General features: G+C 35.6%; 1 protein-coding gene across 1 annotated transcript in view; it reads left to right on the top strand.

Moving 5' to 3' along the window:
• The window catches only part of LOC104631546 (target of Nesh-SH3), a 164,967-nt gene that overhangs the window by 52,242 nt on the left and 85,953 nt on the right, over positions 1 to 26,772 (top strand). Inside the window, 13 exon segments of the mRNA XM_075766839.1 lie at positions 1,144 to 1,205; positions 5,884 to 5,935; positions 6,994 to 7,056; positions 8,075 to 8,170; positions 10,944 to 11,021; positions 13,637 to 13,675; positions 16,095 to 16,175; positions 17,546 to 17,620; positions 21,589 to 21,654; positions 22,169 to 22,243; positions 23,477 to 23,545; positions 24,763 to 24,837; positions 25,523 to 25,597. Of these exon segments, the coding sequence (XP_075622954.1) occupies positions 1,144 to 1,205; positions 5,884 to 5,935; positions 6,994 to 7,056; positions 8,075 to 8,170; positions 10,944 to 11,021; positions 13,637 to 13,675; positions 16,095 to 16,175; positions 17,546 to 17,620; positions 21,589 to 21,654; positions 22,169 to 22,243; positions 23,477 to 23,545; positions 24,763 to 24,837; positions 25,523 to 25,597 (906 nt within the window).

Genomic DNA, 26,772 nt, shown 5'->3' with positions numbered 1-26,772 from the left:
TATTGGGAGGGGTTGAGAGGAGAGTCTGGTTTTAATTCGTGATTTCAGGAAGACATAAAAGGCATGGCAAATTTTCAACATTTATTTAACCAAATATATCAAAAGAGATGAAAGTAGATTATTTCTGACCATCTTAACATGATTTTCTCATGAAGTCAGTGTGAAACTTTTGTCAGTTTTCCCTTGTCTTTAGGCCAATAGTAGGTCCTGTTCCTGAGAAGTATCAAGCACTTTGAAAGATATTTTTTTTCAGGATAGCGTGTCAACTTAAATGTCTCTCAATTGATATATCTTTATAGTTGAATTTTTTTCTATTGCTTATCTGTTTGGGGTAGAATTGTGAAGAAATATGATAGCATCTAGCTTGGTTCTTGTTTACACACCTGTCAATGCAAGGGGAGCAGAAAAGGGTAAATATGGAAGATATAGACAAAGTTTGAAGCATCATACCAGATTGTAAGAGTTGCTGGGAGGAACTGTTTCTCCTCTGTACTTAACAGCTGCATCACAAGAAACTTCTAATACTAAGGAGCTAAGAGGAAAAACCTAAGAGAAAAATCTCAAAGATTAAATCCATGAGTTACTTTGTTCATATGTTGAGATAAAAGAAACCATGTCAGACCCAAAGAGAAGTGACATGCCTACTCTGTATTGCAGTGATAAATATATATTTCTTTTAGAACAATGCACTTAAAAGCAAGACTAACTATTGGAGACCTTAAAACGTGCTGCTTTTAGCCAGTCCTAGTACCATCCCGACAGATAGAATGCAGAAATTCCTCTGTCAAGTTTCTTCCTTGTGTATTAATGTTGTGGTTACATTAAATTAATTAAAAAATCCTCTTAGTCACCTCTAACTTCTCCTTAGTAAGTCCCAACGACCACCTCAGCTCTCTTACCCTGTGTTGTAGAACAACAAGAGTAAGTTTCATGTCCTCTCTGTCAAAATGTGAAGAGGTGGCTTTGCAGATGAATTAATTAATCTGGAGAAACAGGACCAAACACAACTGATGTGTTTTATACCTTACTATTAAGTTTCCTAACTTTCTTGGCTATTGAAAAAGGTGAATAAACTTGGTTTGTTTTGCTTTGGACAAAACAAAAAGTAATTCTGTGTATTTATTTCTCTTTCTGTCAAATCAGGTAAAAAAGTAAATGGACAACTCCAGAATATGTACAAGTTGGTACCTAATTCCCAAACACAGGTATGCAAAACAGTCTTATTTTTTTATACCATATTTGTATGTTGCATGGTCAAATTTTTGCTTCTCTGTTAAATTGAGAAAGAGGTTATGGCCACAAATTGCCAATATAAAAAAAATCTGTTAAGTCTAAGACTAGATAACTGTATGGAGAAGTGTTTATATGTGTGGATTGATGAAATGATTGTGAACTGTAGCAGAGATGATTACATATACTGATTCCAGTTTAACAAAGATGAAGCTGATGGTTTCCATGTGTGAATTCTAAACATTAAAATTTGCTTATCCCTTTGTAGTAGTCAGGTTTGTTAAACTATGATATTTGTGGTGGTCAGTTAATTTTGTGATAAAGTAATGCTCTTATCTTAGCGTAATCTTGTATATACTCAGGTCTTCTAAAATCATTAGTCATCCCATTGAATTCACTGATATTTGTCATATGTGAGGCAAGTGTTTGCAGAACCAGAGGGAGCTGGAAAGGGCAAGCTAACTTGCTTATCGAGATTGCTAGGCAGTTCATTAAATCCTTGCAGGTGGCAAGGTAGAATTTTTTACTGTTTCATCAAAGCATTTGAAGATTTTTGTAAATAAATATCAATATTTGTTAATTTCCTCATTTTTTTTCTCATTTGGCATTTGCCATAACAGCTATCAAGTAAGCATGTGTGGGTTTCATATGTTCGTGGATTTACATACAGAGATACTTTTTGCTTCTAAGAGCTAAAGCAGAAATGATGGATCTGTAGATTGAACCTGTTATTAGACTAGTTTTAATGCAGTGAAAAGTAGACATTTTATTTGTAACTTTTGAGCATTACTTCCTGTACTATGAGATTCAGTCGGTTTCTTCATATTTCCTTTCCTTAATTTTTCATCAAAGTGCAAGTTTCCCAAGAAAAGTTCTAGAAATCATTGTTACTTCAGACATTTTAATGGGTTGACTCATGAATGATGATTATTATAAGGGAACAATCCGTTCTTCACAATTCTCTTATGTCTCTGATTTTCCAAGTGTTTTCTTGGTAGGAAATGGTCATGTATGATTTCTCATTGTTCACTCTTTGTTTCATACAGTATTGTAAACAGTCTGTAATTATCAGACCTGGAATTCATTTGGGAATCAAACCACAGTCCATTACATACATTTTCTTATAGGAAAAATTAGGTATTCATTTAGGACTGTAATACTTTAATTACAGCATTATCTACTTAGAGCAGTATGATGCTTAGGTTATTGGAAACACAGTCATGTCTCACATGCAAGAGGAGATGTTTTATCTGTGAATAATATGAAGCCAGTTGATCAGATACTCAGGAAGGTGCTCATTTCATTATGTTGTTGCTGAAATAAACTTTACCGTTCTTCCCATTGGTCCCATAAGCATGTTTAAAGTTACATGTGGCAGCCCAAAACCAGGTAATTCATTCTGGCATCTGGAGTGCAAGCTGAGTTCTTTTCTTCCTCTTAGCAAACCCTGTGTGCCAGGACCCTGACTCTGTTATGCTGCTTCTGTGGAAGTAGGGATTCTGTTTATGCAAGAGAAGTCCTGAGAAAGTGAGCTAAAACAGTTTTCCAAATATTTGCACAGCTTAAGCATGAAAGGACGACTGGAGCCAGCATCTAGCCTTTTTAGTCAGCTTCACAGGGCTTAGCTCCAGAGCAGTATTGCTTTATCACCCTCCACAGAAATATCGTGAAAACATTCCGTAGATTATTCTAAAACTTCTGTTATCGTTCTCGCTTTAGTGGTGCAAAAAGCCATAAAACTAAGACTGGGAACAGATAGCGGCCAGCTCTTAAGTTTACGTTATTACTTCAGTTTCCACAGCATTAGGTGGGGTATGTTTCAGTGGTGCAATCACATCATCTGTGAAAAGCCAGAATGAGCGTTATTTAGGTCAAGCTTTGTTTGTGCCTTACTTTGCTCCAAAGACACAACTGGCTCATATCAGCATGGTTCTAACTCTTCTCTGTAAGGAGACATTTTTAAAGGCTGTTTATTAAAGCAACATTACGCATCCATCTAGTCATTCTGCCCTTTCAACATCGGTCACATATCAGCTTGTGTGTCTTTTGGCAGGTTCATCCTTTAAGTTTGACTAAGCTGCTGGGGCTGAGAGCGCTACTAGTGAGAGAGGGGAAGAAAAGGAGAGCTCTAGGGATGGTCATTCTTTTTCCCTTCATAAACAATGAATGGTGGTAGGGTGGACAGAATGCAGCAGAAATTTATTTCCTCTTCTGTCTGATTAGGTTCCTGTAATTTCATAATGTCAGTCTGAACAGTGGAGGGTTCCTTGATTTTTCCAGCCAAAAAGCAGGACTCTTAGCTTCTGTAGTTTTTTAAACTCTAGAAGAAAACGTGCCTGCTCTTCCAAAACTTACCCAATCCAGGTTGACTGTAATGCTTCCTGGAGGAGTCTCTTACATGTATGCCAGTTATTTGTGGCCTTTTGGAGTATTGGAATATAAGAGAGGAATACAAGGGTCTCTAAAAGTAATGTTTCCATATGCCATTTGACAGAATGTCTGAGAACTGCAGTCCTTTCTGCAATATGCCGTAGGTGTATGGTCAGAAGTTAAGATGCCTGACTTATGGTATAACTTATGTCTCTAATTTTCATCTGAAATGAGGAAATGCCTTATTTGCCATCTTCATTCATGGAGATGCCACAGTCATTTTAATAACTAACATTCCTAATACCTATATGCTTTATATTCTCTAGAAAATACAGTTAATAGTGCCATTCCTACAGATGATATGCTGATATTTCTGAAATAGTTTGTCCAAGCAGTAAATTATACTAGACATAGAAATATCTACAGTAGTCACTTTTTGGAGACTGAGAAAGAGAGGATTGACAATATGGTGGAAGATTTCAAGTGCAGCCCTTGCAGATTCGTGCAGGTGAGCAGTGTAGTGACAGCAGCTGCGGAACACGGATTTCATGTCAATGACTTGTTCTTGAGTGAAAAACTAAATTTTGACTGTATTTGCATGTATTGAGCATTTTTACATTGCTGTCATTACCATCATCTATTATTATTCAACAAAGAAAGTATGCTCTTGTCAATATAAGAACCTTTTACTAGTAAAAGGACTGATAATAATAATGATTAGAAGTTCCACACTGGAGCTACATGAGTGCTCACGACAACTTGAGAGATATTTATTTGATTATAGGGCTCCTGATGAGAAATACAACAAAATGAACACCTGCTGTTGCTAAATACATTTCATCCCACTTGTTAGTCACATGAATAGCAGGGTTACTTCAAAAGTGGACCATCGGCAAAATAGAAAGGTATACCTTGTTAATAATAAAGGAAAAATAGTAAGCAATAAAGAAGGAAGATAATTTTGTATCCTTCATTAATGACAATGATTGAAACCTCCACTTAATTTCAAACTATGTTCATGCCAGTGCAAAACTGCTATTAGGAAGCAGAAAGTGATGGCTTTCATATTCCCTTTCATTTCCCCTTGTTGAGGGGAAATCATCTCCTCGAGATTTGTCTTCTTCCAGCTGCTTAGACTTCGGTATATGTTTGCTGTGTACCCAACCATTGCTTTTAAAGCTTTATATATATATATATATATATTTAGAATAGAACAAAAATAGTTATCCTTAGGTAAATAATTATATCTTTGTCATCAAATGCTGAATTTTCATGAAGTAGACCAGATGTCATGAAGTGCAGAATGAACAATAACTGATTCTGACTTTAGTGGTGTACATTTAACACAGAGAGGTAATTGTTTGAGTTATTTTCTTTCTCGTAACTCAGACATAAGTGAAAGGAAATCCACTTTTAATATATTTAGCATTTTTATAGTGCTGACATTACAATCTTCCTCCTCTCATCACCTGAGTGCATTATTAAGCTTTCGGTAGTTGTTTCTGGTACCTATGTGTGGTAGTGAATACAGATTTATAATCTTTGGGATCAGCTGTTTTCTTCCATTTAATAAATGTGGGGTCCATTCATGTGTTCCTTATTTTTGTGGTATCAAAATCCTGGAAAAGATTCACAGTTAGGCAAAAAATAATCTGGGTCAAAGACAAGTGAACAGCAGAAAAGTCCAAGTATTTAGCATAAAAATGTCAGAAGAACATGGGTGGCTGGCCAATTATACTTTGGAAACAATTTCACCAAATAAAATGGCTCTGAGATAATCTACTTTAAGCAGACTATGCACCCAAGAGTGCTGCTAGTTTACAGATGTACACCTGGTTCTGGAATAGTTTGTGTTCTAAATATACTGTGCCTGAGAATATAATTATATCCTGTGACCAAATTTGTAATTGCATATGTTTCAGATGTTTTGTTGTAGTTAAATTTCAGCTTTTCTTAGCTTTCTGGACTACTCCACAGTGAGTGCTCAAGAGATTCTTAAAAGAAAAAAGGATTGGGGATTCCTAAGCTGTCAGATACTGTGTTTTTATGAAGCAAAACATCTCAAGCTGAAAAAAGGAGATCAAAATGCACTATTACTATACTAGCCCATGGGAACTGAAGCAATAGCGTAACCTTCAGTGACTAGGGCCAGAGCCATAGTCAGTGTTAACTTGGGGCAGGCACGGTATTGGATTAGAGCCCTCTATTTTTGTTACTGAGAAAGCTCAATGACTATTATGGCAATTATCCCAAGGCTTTTTTTTTTTTTTCTTCTTCTCTCAGCTTACACTGCGTGATAATAAGAGGTTGGTCCCTGTCACAATAATCAAACAAGGTAAATTTGTATATTTTTTAATTGTTTCTTATGTTCTGCAAGAGTAACTTAAAATGAAAAAAAATATGACTCTGATGTGAATGTAATGAAAGCCTTTTTTTAGAATAATTGGAACCTTACAAACTATCATATCGTTTAATTACAAATACTATTACGCTATTACCTATCTGTGTTAATAAAACAAGCTATTACACTGCATTATAAACAATGACTTAGTTGAGTCATTGAATGGATACCAATCAGTTCTGATGTCTACTAGTATCCATTCTTTTTCTCTTTCAACTGGATTGTCCAAGTGTGTTGATAGTCAGGCATGAAGGGCAGCACTATGGGTAAGATTCATGCTACCAAACTTTTTGTGGGTATCTTCAGCTAAGTCATTGACTTAGACTCCCTTCTCCTTTACCTGGTCCAGTGGAGAGAGATCTCTACTGTAGACTTAAACATATTGCCCTTTAGAAATACCTGTTTCTCTCTAGTAATGAGAGGTAGTATAATAATGTAATCTTTGAAAATTAACTATTTAAAGATAGCTGATAGAAAATGAGCTGCAGATTAAAATTTGCTAACAGAAATTGTATTCTGCATAATTTTAAGTAACAAAATCAGGCAAAATGGAGGTAGTTCACAGTTCAGGGACAGGAAAACACTGGAGGGTGGTGTGAAAACAAAATGCGGTAATTACCATTAAAATGTGACTAGTGGCATTTACTTCGCATGGGTCTTTTTTTTGAAGACTTGTGAATGGCAGGGTAATGAGATGGCCTGGAGCTGGCCCTATATTAACATAAGCATAGAATATCATTTTTCACCAAGGCTATAAAACTGATATGCTGTGGGAAAGGAGATACACAATTAAGATATGATGTAGAGGAAACACAGTTTGCAGTCTTTTAAACTGAATGTAAATACAGAAAAGATTAGGATGGTGTACTCGTCTCCAATTACTAAGTTGAGGGAAGGTTTTCAGAATGCTGAGGCTTGTCGTGGGTGTGGTTTTGTTTCTTGTTTTGGGTTTTTAAAAATTATTTTCTAATATCTCTGTGTTGTCTCCACAGTTATTCAAAATCGGACGCAATCAAAAACTTCAGATAGTTCTTCTCTGCCAGGAGCAATATTAGGTGACTAGAAGATATTTTTATTATTATTCCTCATCTTTGACCTAAAATTAGAACTGTGTAAATACTTTTGATTTTCTTGATCTTGATAGTTATTTCCTTGCATATCAAAGGGCATTTTGCAGATGGTTCAGACGGTAGTCGTTACATTTTTATGGTGGTGCAGATGGTTCAAGGATGATGTAGCCTAAGGGAAACAAAATCATTTTATTGTTGTAGTATTTAAAAGAAGATACTGTCTCTGTTTAAGCCAAGAAATTCTTTCATACTTCAAGTAAAGTTCTTTGGCAAACATACTATCTACAGACACAAACCTGTACTGATATATTAGGCCTTAGTGATGTATATTATAACCTTCCTTGCAATTAGGGCTTGATGTTAGATCTCAGGGCATAATAGTTTCCCTCAAGCATTCAGTTTCATGCTTTCTGTTCTTGTTCGACCTATAAGAAAACAGAGTGTTGGCTTAGAACATAAAAATAGGAAAAAGTCTGTCATGTAGTGCTTAGTGTGGTGAACTGCTGGTCTGCCTGAAATAGACAGGAAAGGCTCACTGCATCATGCATCTTGTGACCAACTTATTCCTGGATTCAGGAGGGTCTTGAGTCCTTTATATATACTTTATACAACTACATAACTTTGGCTGAAGTTTGCTTTGTGTGAGCTTTAATGTATTGATGTAAATCAAACAGATACTTACTAACTGCAGTTGTTGTTGAGTTTTCTTGACCAACTAGACAACATCCCAGCATTTGTGATATTGCAGTACTCCAGGGTTGTATGCTCCAGTATTGAATTGTTTTTAATTCTGATTAATCATGAAATGGTGGTAATACAGTGAGTGGTGTAAAGGGGAAGTAGCACCAAATAGGAGTGATAATTACTGAATAGAACTAACTCACTTCCCAGGTGCTCAGACTAAACTCGCAGTGGGTCAGTAGTACTTGCTCACATATCTCGAAGGGCAGACTGTGTATTTTTCATCTCTTCTGGAGTTAATGGCACACATCTTTCTGTGTAGTGCACCTAATTGTTCCAGGTCTCAATGAAACTCAGCAGAAACTGCCTCCTCTCCTGACAATAGATGACATACCTCAAGCATCCAGGAAAAAACTGGGTAAGCAGAAATGAACTAATTTTGTATTGTTCATGCGCAGTATCAGAAGCGTAGTGATGTGAGATCATGTATGTAAGCAGACAGTCTTTTGGTTTTTTTTTTTTCTCTCACATTTTTTTTTCTCTTTATTTAATTAATGACTAGCTTGGACTTGTAAGGATTCACAGAAATTCACTTATTTTAAAACATCTGTTTTTTTAAGGTATTACACAGCCATTTAAAAGAATATGCAGTAGCATATCCATAGAGAAGAGAAGGGAAGCCAATCATGTTTATGGTCTTTAGGGGTTTGGTTTTGGTTTAGAGAGTTAACATGGTTTTTTGATAGGTTATACCTTTCAATATGTTTTTTAAAAATGGAAGTTTGTGTATCAATTTGAAAGTTCAGATTTTCAATGAATTTTACTTATATGAGTTTTAGCTTGAGTATATGTGAGAAATTGTTTCATGAAGAGATTCTTATTTATTATCTGTAAGTAAATCCATGGAAACAATGGTAGCCAGAAATTGGAATATATCAATACAGGTTTCATGTGTATCTTGTGAATATGCCTGAAACTTGCAGGAAAAAGTTAATTAAGGCTTTTGTTTAAAGATCTATAAACTAGCATATCATCTGTGAGTAGCATAATTGTGGGAAATACAGCTATCTTTAAAAACCTTAACAATGCCCCCAGTGCATCTTTCACAGATCCCTTGAGTAAAGTTCTGGAGCTGATGACTGTTGACTTGGCTAGTCATAATACTTGATTTGAACTCCAAACAACTGAGTCAGATATTTTTTCCTTTCTTATTTTTTGCTGTGTTTAATTTACTCTGTTGCTCCATTGCTGGCCATGGTACATTCTCAGACTGGCTTGCTTTGCAGTGAGAAAAGAGCAGTGCTTGTTCCTGTTAAGATACTGTGTATGTATAAGGGTAGAGCTACACAGAAGAATGATATTTGAATGTGTTTGAGTAAGAAAGTGTTTGAACTGGGGCTGACTTCCTTCAATATTAGTATCTGGAAGTATTTACCAGCATTTGACAGACAAATATTGTTAGCGTGATCTGCAGCTACTGAAAATTTTAGTTAAGTGGAAAAACTTAATTGCAGTAGTTACATTACGGAGCATTACTGGTTTTCAGTCATGATGATAAAATTGACAACATTGTTAACTTGATTACTAATATTTTCTTTGACCAGCAAGCATAGAAAACATAGATGTTTATCATTACTAGTTTGGTTTTAACATGTATATGATGTGCAGGTAACAAAGGTACCGTTAAAACTCAGTAGACCGTATTTTGACAAATCTGTTTTTCATATCCCTTACTTTTAGTAAACCATATTTTACGACCTCCAATAATAGTTTTAGATTACAGTATCTAGAACTTTTATGTTCATTTCTTTTTGTTTTCTAACTGTAAAATTATCTCTTTCTACAGAAATACAATGTTGTATTTTCAGATAGGTCCTAAGGTTCAGTAGTGTGCACAGTAAAAATGGCAGAATGTGACTGTGACCAAAAGATCAGGAAAGACAAAGGTAGCTTCAGTTTTCCTAGAGATGTCTAACTTCCTCAGTTGGCTGAACGTAGAACTTGGACTTCTAAATTTAAATCCTCTGATAGGTCTAAAGTAGATAGCTGGTGTGATGCCAGTTTGGAGTGGCTCTTTATGGTAAATTGCACAAACACCTTTGTGAAAATAACCAGGGCAGACAAGTGATGTTTTGTTCTGTTCTGCTTACTATGTGTTCCTTACCAGAGAACATGAAGTACATGAGTGTACACACAAGGGACTACTGATTTTCAAAGGAGTGTGAAATAAGGAAGAGGCATTGCTTGGAAAGTAAAAATACTCTGAGAAATAATTTAAATGTATAAAATAATTGACAGAAAGACATATTGTCCAAATCTATACACGTATCCTTCATTGATGCCTGAGAATGGTGTAGGTCTACAATAAATGCAGTAAGGCTTATGTTGTGTGTGAAGTTACAACTAAATAGGATTCACTGACATACTGCAAGTATTCTAATTCTATATTATTTAGAACAGTTAAAATAATGTATTACAGAATATCATATATACTGAATTTTCAAAGTCTTTTTTTCTGTTTACTTAGTAAAAAACTTTGTTGTTTTTTTTTAAAGAGTGGTACTCTAGATAAAAGCCCACAAAATATATTGCATTATTCCTCAGTGGGAAAAAAAACCCCAACAGGTGTATTATTCCCTAATTTTTCCTATATCCACTGCTGGAATATCTTTATATCTGTTGGAATAGAAGGCTATTGTCATACCACTGTAATCATTAGAAATAATGTAAAGGAAAATAAGGACATGACTGGTGCGCCAATTCCATTGTATTTGAAAATTTACTAACTGTTCTTGTATAATGCTTACAGCTATATTACATCTTTGACTTTTGAAAAGTATTTTTACTGTTAATGTTCAAATACTACACAAATGAAAAACACTATAAACTATTTCACTATGCATTGTGAAAGTAATGATTCGTAAGGCGTTCAGTTCCTTGCTGTAAATTTTGTTTTTAAAGAATCTTTTAATTAACAAAACAATACCAAAAATGCATGCATTCAACATAGCTAGATAGATACTTGTGCTGGTTGTGCAGTGGAAGTTCATTGATTCCTAAAGGAGTTCAGCTTTCCACATTTATCCATGTTGATTTACTTTGGCAAACTGAGGTGTGACAGAAATAAATCTGTAGTAGAACAGAGAAGACACAGCTTTGCAGTTACTCTCTTAATGTTTTTGTCCCTGTAGCTAAGAATGAAACTCAAGTATGGCCTGCTGAATCCAAAACACCGGAAGTTCAAGAAATCTCTCCACAGTCCCTCCCAGGTAATGAAAATTCTATTTTTAGAAACTCTGTGGAATATCCTTGCCAAATACATAAACTAAAATTAAATCCATCTTTATGTTGCTTGACCTGCAGTTAAAGGCAGTAGTTGGAAAACAGGAGGATAATGTAGCTGAGTTAGTAGCCATCATTATTATTATTTTCTTCCTTTTCTGTCCTATTAAACTGTCTTTATCTCAACGCACAAGTTTTACCTTTTTGATTCTCTCCCCCACCCCACTGTGGGGGACTTGAGTGAGCAAACAGCTCTGTGGTTGTTATAGCTGCCTGCTGGGTTAAACCACGACAAATATAAAATTTGATCCTAGAATCATATTCACGGTTATGCGTGTGTGAAATATATGTTAACTTGTATATTTGGAAGACTGAAGTTTTTTGTCATCTGTTTGTGGCTGAAAAAATATCGCTTATTTAAAAGGGCATACTCAGATGTTAATTTCTTAAACTGTTCAAAAACATGAAGTTAAATCATAAAACTCGCAAGATTTACTGTCTTCATTTGCTTAGAAAACAAGCTAATGTAACATAGACTATCAACTTGTGGTAAGACTTTAAAATGAAAAAGGAATTTGAGGAAACAATACAGCAAAGGTTTGCTTTGGTTTAGTTTAGTCATATGTGATCTTGCTGGCATTACTCTCTTCCATCAATAAAGTATTTCCTGGCCAGCTGAAACGGTGTAGCATGTTATTCCTTTGCAATCACACAATTCACACATATGCTGCCCTTAAATATGACTGCGTTTATTTTATTCCTTAAGTATATCAAAGATACCATACTTTACATCATCAGACCAACTCAGTCTTTAATTAAAATAAGCAAGCAAGCAAGCAAACGAACAAACAAAACCCTGCCAAAGAATATGTAGGAAATAAAAAAGATGTAGGATGAAGTAATGCAGCAAAATCATGTAACGATTGACAACCATCTTTCAGATTAAAAAATCCATCTTTTTTTTTTCCTCTGAAAAATGTTTGCAGAATTTTATTTTCCACTCAATAGGTAAGTGTATTTGCAAAATTCTAGGTTTAACCATCAATTCCTTTCTACAAAACCTTCATATGGATAGCTATTTTCTGTTCATCCTAAATTTTGAGAGGAAAACAAAGATGCTCCTCCTATTATCAAAGGGGGCTCTGAATTTTAAAAGTTTAGCATGTGTGTAATAAACAGCTTGCTTTTAATTGGAAACGTGTGGATACTTTTTAAAAAACTGTAAAGAATATTTTTTTCCAGGGTTTTTTGTTTGTTTGTTTTACAGTTTGAGTTCTCTTGTGGACTTACACTCTGCAGTTATTTTACTAAATTACTTGCTTTGTCTAAATAACTGCAGAACAAGCAACCTGTAAATATTTTTAATAGAATTTTGCCATTTTGTGAAAGTGAGAGCTGAATGCATAAATTTAGGTAATCGGCTCTCCAGCAAAATCCTGGTCCTCAGGCTTGCATTCATCTGATCAAAATACATCATTCCTTGTGCTGGAATGTACTGGTTAATCAGGTAAACAGTGTGAAATCTGACACCAGAGTTGATCTGTCACCTTGGGAGGAGAGAATCAGTCCACTCTGTTTCCGTTCCTTTGCATTCTGTAATTATGTTTGTGTACCTGGCGTGCAGTAATTCTAACCATAAACACTGTCATCTCTAGACATAGCACAGAATTTTATGTTTATGAAGTTGGATTGTGTGTTTTGTTGTACTTGATAAAAATTGGCAAGTACTGTCTTTTTAGTGACAAATGATATGTAACCATTTGTTAGAACTAAACATGTTCTTACTGTTATCACACCATTAGTTATTTACTGAAATACTTAGAATAATTTTCATCTTCCAATTCATGCTTCCTCTGTGGTTTTGCTTCCATGTCTCTCTTTCTGTGGTGACCATTCCTTTCAGTCATTCTTTGTTGATCACAGTACCAGTGTCCCACGTTAAAGTATGAGCATGTCACACTATTTGCATTAAAGAATGTATGCATTGCGGTTACAGTATTTCTGTTAAAGAGAAAAAAAATAGAGTGGCAGGAAACAGGGAAACGGACATAAATCCTTTAAAAGAAAAAAGTTCTTTGAGTGTAATTTCTGTCTAGCCATTGCATATGCAAAAATAACTTGAATACTTAAGCATTTGAGCCAGACTTTCACAAGTAACTTAAGCAAGAGATCTGAGCACTGGCCTTTTGCAAGGGTTGTATTTGAGAGACAGGGTAATATACAGGCACAATTTATTGAGTTTAGCAATAGGATCTACTCCATTATGTTTCATTCAGACTTTCCTATTTGAAAATCATACTGGAGTCTTTGAGTAATTATTTGTTGTGAAAGGTGTAAGGATTGGTGCCAGAAGTGGCAACAGAATGTTGATTTAAAAGGAGCTGTGTGCTGTAGCAGCTGTTGTGTCATCAGTCCTGCAAGAAGGGAAGAAAGGACCTTGAAGCATTTCAGCAAGCAGACTATCTGAAAGGCTCCTTGAGCTCGGCCGCTCTTGTATTCCACTGGGTCTTTGTCAGAGGGTGTGTTTTCTGATGTGACGTGGTTTGGTAACTTTTTTTGGTGTATTTGTCAGCCAGGCATCCCATCATTTTCTTAATTTCAGGCCTCCCCTCCCTTGGCATGCACTTCCATGGAAAGACTGGTTAGTAAGCTCTTTTCATGCTTTGTTTTTGCCAAGCTTGTAGCAATATTTTCCACTTAGGACTAATTTATTCTTAACAGCACGAATTCATAATTTTTTTTTCTCCTCCTTCAATCTTTAAAATGCTGTCTAATATACCTCAAACTACCACTATACTTTTTCTTTCAGTCAAATCAAGTGTGAGGCTTTTTATGAACTTCGCAGGGAAACTGGAGCTAACCAGCAGTAATATCAGCCTATTTGTCTAGGACAGGGAAGAACTAGTATAAAAGATAAGAACAAGTTATTTCTTTATGCAAGGGATTGTACCAGAAGTTTATCAAAGTAGATTTGTGAGATAGAGAATAGGCTTGAAATGAAAAATACCACCTAAGAATATAAGCCAGGGTTAATATTTCATAGAAATAACTCCTTTGTTGCCATGTTCGCCAAGTTGTCTTCCTGGCCCCTGAAGGCTTCCCCTTGTGCTCATGTGGAATGTGAGGAGTGAGATTATTACTTCCATCATTCCAGTTGTGGAGGAAGATGGGAACATGAATGAGAGGGTCAAGAGAAGTTAGAGGAAAAGTAGTTTAAGAAATGTTGCCTAAATGCCTTTTTGCTGTATTCCATGCTGTGATAGTAAAGTAACTTACCGCGCTTGATTGTGTTAACTATTTACTTTGCAGCTACCATTGAACCAGCACATTAAGCCTGGTTGCACTGGAAAAGTCAGAGGCATTTCTCTCTTTTTATCTAATTAACTTTTAAAGCCTAAACTTTCTGCTTCCTATATCTTTTTTTTATAAAAATGTCCACTGTTGTTCTATGTCATCCCTACAATGTTCCGTGCAAAAGAGGAGAGCCTGGATTCTTTTGTCCCAATGCTAGGCATGCTTTTTCTTGTTCAGCTTGCTAAGTTAACTTAGCTGATGAGAGACATGCTTCATATGAGTGTAAACCATCTGACCTCTAAAAAAACCCCCCTAAGCATAATGAGTTCTAAATTTCTGTATTTATGTTTAATGTTTTGTTGGTTTTGTTTCATGATTACATTTCACCAATAAGAAATGTTAGCTTTTGGAGTACTTCTGAGGTACTTCTGAAGTATGAGTTTGTTAGTTGTTTCTGGGTCTCTTACTGGGTGAATTTTCTCCCACAAGCTTTGTAGAGATAAATTGCTTTAACTTCTGTGTAGAACGAAACCCTCCTTCCACTGATGACAGTAACAGCATTGTAGCTGACTTAGTAGAAGCTGAATTGAGTCCTAATAAGGCAACATCTGTGGAGATTCCAGCTTTGTGGCATTGAAAAGTACCATACTCCAAACAGAAAATAGTGTAATGGTTGTAACTGTAGTAGCATCTATGTAGCTATTTAGAATCTGGAAAACAGCATGTTTTGTTCAGGAAATGTCCATGATCGGTTCTTGCTTGAAGCATGCTCAGTAGATTGTGCAAAAAGCATGGAGACCGTGCTGGAAAAACAAAAGTAACTCTCTTCTGTTGTATGAAAGACAGCAATCTTTTAATAAACTGCATACTAAAACTTAGTGCTATATTGATGCTGATCACCAATATTAAAGGTCATCTCTAAATGCCAGTATGTGCTAAATACTGTGCAATTTGCTCTGTGGAGGGAACTAATGCTCTTATCACATTCAAGGCTGAGACCTTTACCATCCTGGTATATTGATATTCCATATCAATAAATTTTGTCACACTCATAGTTTTGTGTTCTGTATGACTGATAAAACACTATGGGACCTCCAGCAAGATGGAGAGGAAAAAAGTAATCTTGACTTGCATACCGTAGAAATTAAATGTTGTGTGAAACAGCTGGAAGAGTATAATTATGCTCTAGTTTATTAAAATACTGTCAGTGATTCAGTTTAAATACATTTAATGGCTGTGTAATAAACTGCCCATGCTTTACTCTGAAGATGTAGAAGAATGAATGACAGTCAAAAGCGTATTATATTATTACTGGAAAAATGAAAGATCTAAGGTATTATAGGTGAATCTTTATTCTTTTCCTGATAATTTTTATATTAGAACGATTAAACCAAATCCAGAATAACAGGGAAAATATTTGTAAATATTTTATGTAAAATACACTTTGTGATGTAATGGATCTTGTTTATAAAGTATATCATAAATTAATTTGGGAAGTACAGTGTGAGCTTCTGATCCTAGCTTTGCTCTTTGTGACTTATATTTTCCTTTGCTTATGTAAAACTGCAACAAAATAAATCCAAAACATCATACAGACGTCACATCTGAAAACAAAAATAAATATTATTCATGATGGTGTTGAGCTGCTGCAGAAATTTTTCTAATCAGGTGACATAAAATGGTGGTAAGAAAAGCAGCGGGCTTTGGGCAGTAGATAAATAAAAGCTCAGAGGGATTCAAAATTAAATAAAGCTTCTTTCTTCTAGCTCAGTCTGAGAAAAAACATGGACCTGCGGAATTTAAGTCAACGCCTAAACCCGAATTGGTGCAAACTCAAAACATACTGGGTAACTAATGTTGCTGCTTTTTACCTTCTTTGTACATTAAATGCTTTTTTCATCTCCAGCAGAATTTTTCTACTACTTGCTGCACCCCTTTTGTATTGACTCCAAAGGAAGTCCCAATAAAAAATTTCTGGTTCCCTTTGTGTTTCCAGCAACTCACATGTGAAATGTAAAGCAGAATGCATCTAGGGCTGGTTGAACGGTGGTTTTTATACATATGATTATTGCTAGCAAATTTAACTGGGTGATTCAATTTTATGTTTCAAAGTAATATTTTCTGTCTATATGATCTGCATAATTGACATCACATAAAAGTACCATCAGTAAAATTAACCTCAGTGATAGAATTGAAATAATGACCTCCTTGATTTTCTTCTGATGACAGCTTCATTTAGGTAGCATCAACAGTGATGCAAAAGGAAAATCTAACATTGCATCTGACATAATATAATTGTATTTGTCCTGGAGGAAAAAAGAGCTCTACTGATTTTTTTTCATAGACGTGTCTCAGAATGAGAGATTTCTGATCCAAGTAGTAGTATTGTTAGTTTTGTGGTTTGGAGCTGCATCTAATTACTCCATGCATTCAGAATTCTGAATTCTCTGGTGTTGATTTTGTTGCCTGTATTTTAATTGCTAAACAATGCAAAATTATGAGCACAAATTTAAAGTTGTGGTTGTTGGGTTTCAGGGGGTTTTTTGGTTTGTTTGGTTTTTTAACTTTCATTGGATTTTTCTAAAGTGCAGATGGCGTACATACAGGATGATGTATGATAAAGGAAAAGATAATCAGCATTTACAGGACTGAAATACAGATATTCCTCTGAAGAGGACTGCTAATGCTTGTCCATAACCATATTTTTACATAATCCTATTGATTTATGTTAATGTCGTACTCTCTCTTTTGTCTTTTTTCATTTACAGTTGCAACCAGATTTCCAGAATTTACTGAAGCTATAAACCATCAGTCAATCTAATTTTCTTTCTAACTTTTAATCAGTTTTTTAAGCGTAATCAACCTTGCTTGGTTTTTTGCCATGCTTTTAAAGATTAAAATATGAAATTTAATCAAGATGAGTCACTGCTTAATTTCAGACTAGGTGATCATAGTTATTGATGGATGTTCATTATCAAATTCCTGTGATCAATGAATCTTTATATTATGACTAGGGAAAAGGTGATTTCATTCATATTCCACACACCTTTTTAAGTGACAAAGTTATGTGTTGTTTTTCTAGGTTGGAACTACTTTTTTTTTTTTTTAATTAAATATCATTTGTTTCAGGAGCAGTGTATAAGCCAAAATATAGTTCCATACTGTTTCTTCTAATATTCTTAATCAAGTAAAGCCTTGATTATTTCTTTTATCATAGCTTCTAATGAAATACAGCCACTTCCTTCTGGATCCAGAATCTCTGATGCTCCAAAAAGTCCATTGACAGAACTTGGTAATTGCTTTCTTTGTAAATTTGAGTAAACTTGAGTGGAAAATTATCTAATTCTTTTGCTGTTTCTGTGGCTGATGGTTTTTAATGCTTCAGCTGCAATAATACCATTCTGTATGTAAAATATGGTAGCCATTAGCTTTTTTTTCACAAAACCTGAAAATTGCTTCTTTCATTCTAAGTCTGGTTTTGCTTTATTGTCATGACAGGATGCTCCAGATTGATGCTTTATTTAAACAAACAAACAAAACCTCGTGAGGATATATGAGGATATATGGGCTAACTTTTATTTATAGAGTGACGATGGCAATATATACTTAGGTAAAATCTGTACTCTTAGTTTTGTAATTTTCTTGGAAGTTCTCCATAGCTTCCGAGACTGACTATATTTCAGAGTTGGAGTACTGTTACAGCCAACATCAGTTCTGTGGGTTTTCATCTAGTTTCCCAAATACTTGTATATTTGGTTAAAATAGTGCCATAACTTGTAGACGTCGTGGTTTAAATATTCGTAAGTGTTTGCTTACTTCTGAATTCATTAGTTGCTTGGTGATGAACTTTAGGACACTTTGCAAAGGCCTGATATTTGAGAAAGTATGGCACTACTCACATTTTCAAAATAGTTTTACCTGTCTTAGGGTCAAAATGTTATGGTCAGAATCTTCTTAAGGGCACAGAGGAAACACACCTTTTCTTTCTTTTTTTAAAAGTTATATTTTATATATATATACACACACACACATTTACATGTGTGTGTATATATATATAGATGTGTATTTACATATATACATGTATATGCATATAAAGACAAGAATTTATTGTTAGTGTAATGGAAATCTTAATGGTCTTATCTAATTCGAGAATCATCAGGAGTCTAGATTGAACTCTTACAGTAAAACAAAGAATATTAGTGCAGGTAGAGTACTTCCATACAGAAAAAGCCTCAATAATAGCAGTAACATAATGAAAATAGTAACACACAAACTTCTTAGTTTCTATGCTTTTTCCTGGTGTTTTGTTCACCCTTCCCCTACACCTTTGGGTCCTAAGCTGGGTGATTTCATGCTTGTGTTGTTTGTGAGTGGGGATATTTCAGCAAGTTATGAGCATCTGAAGCCCTGTGCGGGGAAGAATATGGTGTTCATGCTGATGATTCCTTCCTCCTCTCTCTTTCTTCTGCTGAGAAACACCTTACATCTGAATTTACCATACATGGTGATATTTGTGTATGTAGATACTATTTCTGTGTTCTTGCTGTTACTCCTAAAATAAATTTTGTCCAGCTCCAGGTGTGAGTTTTTATAACTGACCATCACTGAGCTGTTCATGGCATCGGATCTCCAGTGCTACACCTGGTCCCCATCTATTACCATCCCATGCCTGTACTCCTCCATATTCTGTGTCTCCCCTTCTCAAGACCTCTGCTTTCATAACAGGCCTGTATTTCTCTACACTGTGTCATTGTGTTAGTCATAACTATGGAGAAGGCTCCAGGGAGACCTTGTAGCAGCCTTCCAGTACCTGAAGGGGGCCTCAAGAAAGCTGGAGAGGGACTGTTTACAAGGGCATGTAGTGATAGGACAATGGCTTTAAGCTGAAGGAGGGTCGATTTAGATTAGATATTAGGAAGAAATTTTTTACAATGAGGGTGGTGAGGCACTGGAACAGGGTGCTCAGGGAAGACTTGGATGCCCCATCCTTGGAAGTGTTCAAAGCCAGGTTGGATGGGGCTTTGGGCAATGTGGTCTAGTTGAACATGTCCCTTCTCGTTGCAGGGGGGTTGGACTGGATGACCCTTAAAGGTCCTCCAACTCAAACCATCCTATGCTAAATATCTCATTCTACTGAAACAACTGCTTGTTGCTGCTGTCTATATAAACAGCTAATACACTAGTTAACTGGAGTGACCTTTAATCAATATGGATTTATATTTCACTAAGCATTATTCAGGAAGCTATCATATAATAGTGCTGGTTTATTTAGATGACTTAATGAAGTCTGTCAAATTTTAAAATAATTTCCAGGAACAGCTCTTAGTTCTTGAAATGCATATTTGAACCAAATTCATTCTCACATGAAAATGATCTTCAGAATTTGTTCTTAATTTGCCACAATTTTTGACAGCTGTTTTCCCAGAAGTGCTTGAAGGGATGGGGATACATACTTGTTTTCATTGTAGTGAAAGAAGTTTGGTTAAATCCAGTTAGAGGCAGCACTGGAGAGAGACATTTGGTGACTGAAGAACATATTTGCTATAAATATAGCTGAAAACTTGAAAATTACTAGGGATGGGAAGTATTTTTGCTTTCTGCTGGGGAATAATAATCTAATCCTGTGTTTGTCTCAGTGATAAAGGTAAAATAATAACAACAGTTGAGGCAAAATATATGTTTCATTCAAGTATTTATTCTGATTTTGTTCTCATGTCTTTCATTCCTGCCAAATAATTCCACTTTGCAGAAGTGGGATTTAATTATGTGAGGCTGGGCCCAGTCATCAGATCAGCTGGAGCATCTGTGCTCCCCATGAAGTCAATGCTGAAGTCACAGATACTCTGTGAGAGTGAGTGAGGGGGTTGTATAGAGGAGACTTCTGTGCCTCTGCATGCTTTGATCCCCTGCTGTCATAAAATCAGCAAAGAAAGCAAAATTTAATGTCTGAAGTTTAAGCATGTGTGACCTGTATTCTGCCCTAGTTCCCCTGGAGACTTTTTTTTTCTTTACTTATTTTTCTATCTCAGTTGTACCAGAGAGAGACATCTCCTTTGTTTTATAAACTTTCTGTGTGGTCGGTGTATTTTGAATTCAAACCTTCCTGAAAAGATAGCTTTGTTAACACGCTTTTCAATGTTCTGATGACTTTGGGAGATCTCTCATAGTTCTTACTGGATGTAAATGGATCAATGGAACCTTTTGCCAAAAGCTGTAAATCATAAGGCTTTTGTTGGTATTATTTTCTTCTCTATAAATATAGAATAGAATACAATGATCATTTAGTCCAACTGCTGAGTCCAACTATGTAAGGATAATAACCTGGGATCACACTTGTTAATGTGATAAACTGGATTGAAAGAAAATGGGAAAGATTATTAAATATATGCAATAAAATTCTGCTCACTTTTTGGCTTACGTTCATATTGCCTACATTAGAAATGAACCCTACACCTAGTTGTTTGAATGTTTTTCTCAATCTCAAGCATTCAGAGAAGTTTAATTTTAAAATTCTGGTATAACTGCTTTTTAGAAAACCTCATCTTGCTAAAGACCAGTTAAAAATACAGATAGAAATTTTCTCTTTCAAATATATTGTAACCTAAATGGGCCTAAGTAGTGACTGGTGCAGATAAGTTTACTGGAAAGCATGGTACTTACTGGCCTGTACACACAGTTGAATGGATCTGTTTCTTAGAAGCAGGAGAGTAGTGCAAAACCTGCACATGGTGGAAACTCGTTCATGATGGCCTTTAGATAAGAAAGCCCAAATCCACCTTGATTCCCTGTTTTCATTAAAGCATACTTCAGATTATCCATACTTCAAAGTGAAATAACCATAAGGTCTTTGTAATTGTTTTCATTTCAGCATAAAAGATGTTGTTTACTAACTTTGATGATTATTTCAATTACTTCATTGTACTGTTCTCTTTTCATCTTTTCCCATTACACCTACTTTTAAAATAGTTATACATAATGTAATAGTAACCAGCTTATACAGACCTTCAAATGCTGTGAAGATCGTATGTCTTGTGTTTGGGTTGTAGCTGCTTCACTGTGAAGACAAACCTCTTAAGTAATATGGATTCACTCTGATTAGATAATGTATGCCAACGTTTGAATGGGGTAAAAATTAATAGAAAGAAGACACCTTCAAACTAAACAAAAACTTGGTAGTAAGAGTTAAAATTGGATTTTGTACCACTTACAAGGAGAGTGTCTTTCTTGGCATCATAAATCTTTTTTCATGTTTGCTCTTAGCTACTCAGAGTCCAGCCTTGAAATCCGTATCTCTACCTTCTGCAGAAACCAGAGAGATGGAAATGGGTAATCAGCAGATTAGTTCCATGATTATTTTTCTATTATCTTAGCATCATGTAGATTTGCCAAATGGTAATTTTAAGATCTGCTTTAGAATCTTGGCTACCTGCATTCACAGAGAGCTGCTTATTCACCGTTCTTGTGTCAGTGTAACCAGCTGAAAAACATGTTGTTATTGGCTTAAAAACTGCTTAAAGACAGTATTGTCATATCTCATCGTTAGCTTATTTCTTTTTGTATAGCTGTAGGTCTTATCCCAGAAAATTTAATAAGATAAAATTCCTTACTGATAAGAATTCTTTCGGGCACATGGAAGTCAAATTTTGAGGCCACAGGACTGTCTTGCAAACCATTGTCTCCTGTTGTCATGGCACAGTTGTCTCACTTTCAGGCCATCTGCCATCTTGCTTGGCTTTGCATTAGCATCATCTGGAATTGCACAGCCTTTCACTAAGCTATTTGATGCTAATCCATTAAATCATAGGTCTCTCAGCATTTTAAGCTCAGATTCTTTTTTCAGCTTTTGAGGAAACACAGCCTGTTTCTTCAGGATCCAAAATACCTGGTACCACAGAAGTGCAACCAACCAGATCTGGTAATGATTTCTCAAAAGATTAATCCTCTTGACAGGGACTTTCAGAGGAGACATAGTATCTCTCGTTAAATAATTTGTTCAGTTTGACATAAATGAAGAATAACTGCAGGTATGAAAGTGCTGTATCAAATAACAGGTTTCTTTACGACATTTTATATGCAATATTGAACTAGTAGTTTGGAGTTTTTTCCATATTCGGCTATAGCATGTAATTCTTAGCTTTAAAAGTAAATCCGACTTACCGTAAATACTAAATTTAACTAGGCCTGCTCACACCTGAGTTTCGTAAGTGGAATATCCTGATTTGCTGAAGTACTCAGAGTCCTAAGAAATGAATGGAAACTGCAGAAATTCAACACCTTTTGAAAACGTGGCTCTTCTTTTAGCCTTTATAAACATAAACATACTTCTAAATGCTTAGATTTCAAAACTGACACTATAAAAACATACCATTGAAGATTCAGACACTGGCTAGATGGTCCTTAGGAAATTTCTATGATGTGTTTCTCTTATTTTATAGATGTTTGTAAGAGCTAGGGACCACTGGCAGTTGTGGTCTGCCTGTCCCATTTGCCTGGGACCACTGACAGTTATCCAAAATAAGAAAAAAAAATAGTAAGATGAGAGCCTATTGGAAAGATTTCACTTCATTAGCATGCCAGTAGTGTAATGCCTGATGCATACGTTTTTGGAAGAAATTAATTTTTGAAGGAAATTCATTACTAAGGGGGAGATTTATTGCAAGTGTCAGTCATTCATATGTGTGACAAAAGACAGTTTATATGTTTCATTTGGTAGATTTCCTGCTTTGTCATCCTTTTTCCTACTCTAATTTCAGCACCAGGATATCCTCCTTCTTGATTCTTGGAATTACAGACAAAAATTCCATGCAGTCCCAGTTTGCTGATTTTTATTCATAATTTGTTCTCTTTTTTTGAGCAGCCTTGTATTTCTTCTTTTTAACTCTATAGTTCAAATTCTTTTTGTGCAATTCTGGTAACAATTTGGTGATTAGTTGCATTATGTGTCTTTGCATTAACACATGGTTTTGGAAATTGTTTTCAAGTCGTATTTAATTGGTTGTTGTATATTTCAGAGTCTACTTTTCTGGGAACATAATGTGTTAAATACTACCTAGAAGTTTCTTCAGTTCATAAAAGAATATGATGCTGCTGCATGATGGTTCTTGTCACTTCAAAACAATAAAGTGTGGTTTTTGTTTTTATTTTCCAGCTTCACATGACTTCCTTCATGTTACTTCTAATGCTCAAACTTTTACAGCTTCAAAAATACCAGATATTGGTAAATTATAGTAATATTATTTTAGAAGCATACCCTTTTGGTTGTTTAGATGGTGCTGAAAAGTTTACTACTGCTTCCATGTTGATTTCAGACAGTTAGTTCCATACTGCTTGCACTGAGTGTTGCCTTATTTGTTAGTTTTTCAAGTCCTATAACAGCATCCTAATTCCTGGGATCAGGCACAGCACAAGTTTAAAGCAAGACTGCAGCTAGCTTACAGAGCCTGAATAATGCAGGGTGTGTCAAAAAAAGATTTAAATTTTACAAGGCTTAACATTGTTAAAGTCAATTAAGATATACTTTTTAGTGATAAGACTGTTTTCTTTCTCTTTTTGTCTGTTTTTCAATGTCCTTATTAATTTTGCTGTGATTTTTCCTATGTATTGTCTTAAGAAAGTAAGCACATCTCAGGCCAGACCTTTCTAACTAAGTACAGCTTTGGAGATAGGTTGTTGTTTTTCCTGTAGCCTTTGATACGTGAGGATTCTTAAGGTTTTTTTAAGCACTGCTTGAACATGAACAAGTATGTGCGTAAGAGGTGAGGGCAATGAGGAAGGGGTAGGAGGAGGTGGAAGGGAAAGGAGAGCACTTAATTGCCCAAAACTTCACTCTGAGCAATGCAGCTGTAATTTATTAAGTTCTCTTCTCTATAACCTACTGGTTCTTGGCATCCCAATACAGTTTTCGAGAGTTCAGTTTTGCTGCACTGTTCTGTAAAGCATCCTACTCCCAGGTAATAATTTTCAATCAAATTAGTTCATTCTATTACTTGGGATACCTGGACCTGAGTCTGACTGAAAAAATTGGCTGAAATTGAGAAACTCCACTTAATGAAGTGGTACTAAGAGACTTCAGTATCCTGAAATCACATTTTTTCCTAAATTTTCTGAAGAATTCTTAACTTCATGGAACGATGTGGTATGTTGTAGAGCTGTTTTTTCAGGTGTTATTTAAGTCAAGTGCCTGTAAAACTATTTCTACGTTGTGTTTCAAATTCTTTGTGAACATTTGCACACATGGGAAAACTAGAATAACATCTTCAGCTAAGCAGTTAGTGAGGATAGTTAAAATACTTAGAAAAGAAGGAGGTTAATCTTGTAAATAAATAATGCTCTGCAGAGCAGTGGAAGGTAAAATTTCTCTCCCCCAAATCTTTCTCCTTAATTTATTTACATGAAGCTATTTCTCAGGTGTATTTACATTATTTTTTTCTGCAGCTAGAGATGCTACTGAGTTGGAAATATCCATGCCTGTAATTACTACAGAACCTCAGTTGTCAGAAACAGCACTGGGTAAAATTGATAAGATGACTTTATTTACTTGTAAAAATTTTCTTTTCATTTTTATCCTTGCTGCTATTTCTGGAAGCTTTGCATTGCTTTTGTTGTCACCATCCCTGTAATTCATACCACTTACTGCTGCCATTAACTAGATTCTCATCTGCACTCATCATTCGTCTTTGTAGATGGAGGATCAGGGGGCATAGAGGTGGGTTCCCTTTAGTTGGTTGGGTTTGATTTTCTCATTATTTACGTTTCCAGCTATGGACCTGCCTTTCTCAGTTGGGGTTTTTTCCTGTGCTGAGAGACCTTAACTGTGAGAGGGAATTAGGTGCTTAACATACATTTCTGTGTAATCTTTCAGTGAAAAGGTTGTTTTGACTAGCTTGTTATTGGCTGTCCCACTGGCTATTTTCTGGATCAATAGGTGTTTTCTTACTACCTGCAATTCTTAATGCACTAAAATTCTTAAGTAGTAATAAGTATTCTCATTAGTATGAATAATTAGGTGACATGGTTTCCACACTGACTTCTACACCAGCGTAACAGTTCATGAGACACAGTAATGCCTAGCTGATTTGCAAGCAAATTTCCCTGCGCTTCCATTTTAACAGTGCAACATTTGTCTGCTGAGTCCTGTGCTATCCATAGTAGGTCTGAGATAATTAAGCTTTTTAACACAAGATTGTCTTTCCAGATTTAGGTGAAAGGAAGCCTCTTTCTTCAAGATCCACAACATATGGCATGCCAGAAATGCCACCAATCTCAGCTGGTAATGATATCTCTCTTCACTGTAGTTCTTCTGACATCTAGGCAGTCTCCCAAAAGACACAGCAATGCTGTGCTAAGTGGAGGATTTATTCTGACTTGCTCGGTATAAAAGTGTAACTGGAGAGGGAGAGACCAGTTGTATTTGCTGCAACTAAATTTGAGAAATTTAGAATGAAATGTTGGAATGATAAGATTCATTTTTCTTATGTTTGTAAATTATTAGCTAGATTGTGCTGTGGGGTTGTCATCCATTTTTTTATGAAGGATTGTATATATTTGGAGGCTTGTTATTTAGTGTGGTTTAAAGAAGTGCTAACATGTCATATTTGGTCCTGTTGTACATTGGATGCAAAAGCTTCTCCATAGGTGGAAGAAGCCTTAGCTGCTGTTCTTAAGAATAGTTCATGAGTTTTTCACCATGGGAAAATGCCAGTGACTGATTTGCTTAGTGAGTCATTGAATGTTGCTAGAAAAGGTTCACATAGAAGGGACCTGAACAGAAGGGTTATGGTTTCCAAAGGTTGGGAATATCAAAAAATCCCAGAGAAGTCACTAGGCACGATTTCCTTATTACCACCAACTTCATCTTTCTGCATGTTTAAAAACTGTCAATACCAGTCTTGCCTCCCTTACATCTGGAGTGAAGCCCACAATGTAGCAAAGATGCACAGTGCAAATGACTACACATAGACTAGATTTTATACTAGTTATAAGGTATTAGGTTGGTATTAGGTTGTGCATCTTTTCTGTGCAAAATTGGGCTAAGAGAGTATGAGGAAGTCAGCGAAGTTCCCTGTTCTTCAGTGTACAGTGGAATGGTGGACTGTAATAGTGACAATGGTTGAAAGATGCGCTAGAATTCTGCAGAAAAATTGCCTTTGATCTCTTGGTTGCAGGCACTAATAAAGCACAGAATCACTGTGCTTTATTAGTGCCAGGGAATGAGATTTCTAATCCATAGAATGAAGGATTTGGTTGATTCCAGACAAAAGTGAGATCAGATCTTGAATTCTGAATCCAAAGGTGAATCTCTTGGTACCCATGTTCCCTCTGCAACGTCTGTTGGCATCTTCCAACAAAATGTAAGGAGTGGTTTAGTGAAGTAGACATTTAACCATTTTTGCGCTGATGGAGAGCCATTTAGCTACTGATCTTCTAAGAGTAGTGTGTTAGTTG

This window comes from Balearica regulorum, chromosome 1 (assembly GCF_011004875.1).
Source record: "Balearica regulorum gibbericeps isolate bBalReg1 chromosome 1, bBalReg1.pri, whole genome shotgun sequence".
Taxonomy (NCBI): domain Eukaryota; kingdom Metazoa; phylum Chordata; class Aves; order Gruiformes; family Gruidae; genus Balearica; species Balearica regulorum.
Note: the sequence above shows the minus strand (reverse complement) of the source record. Positions and strands in the feature narration are given on the sequence as shown.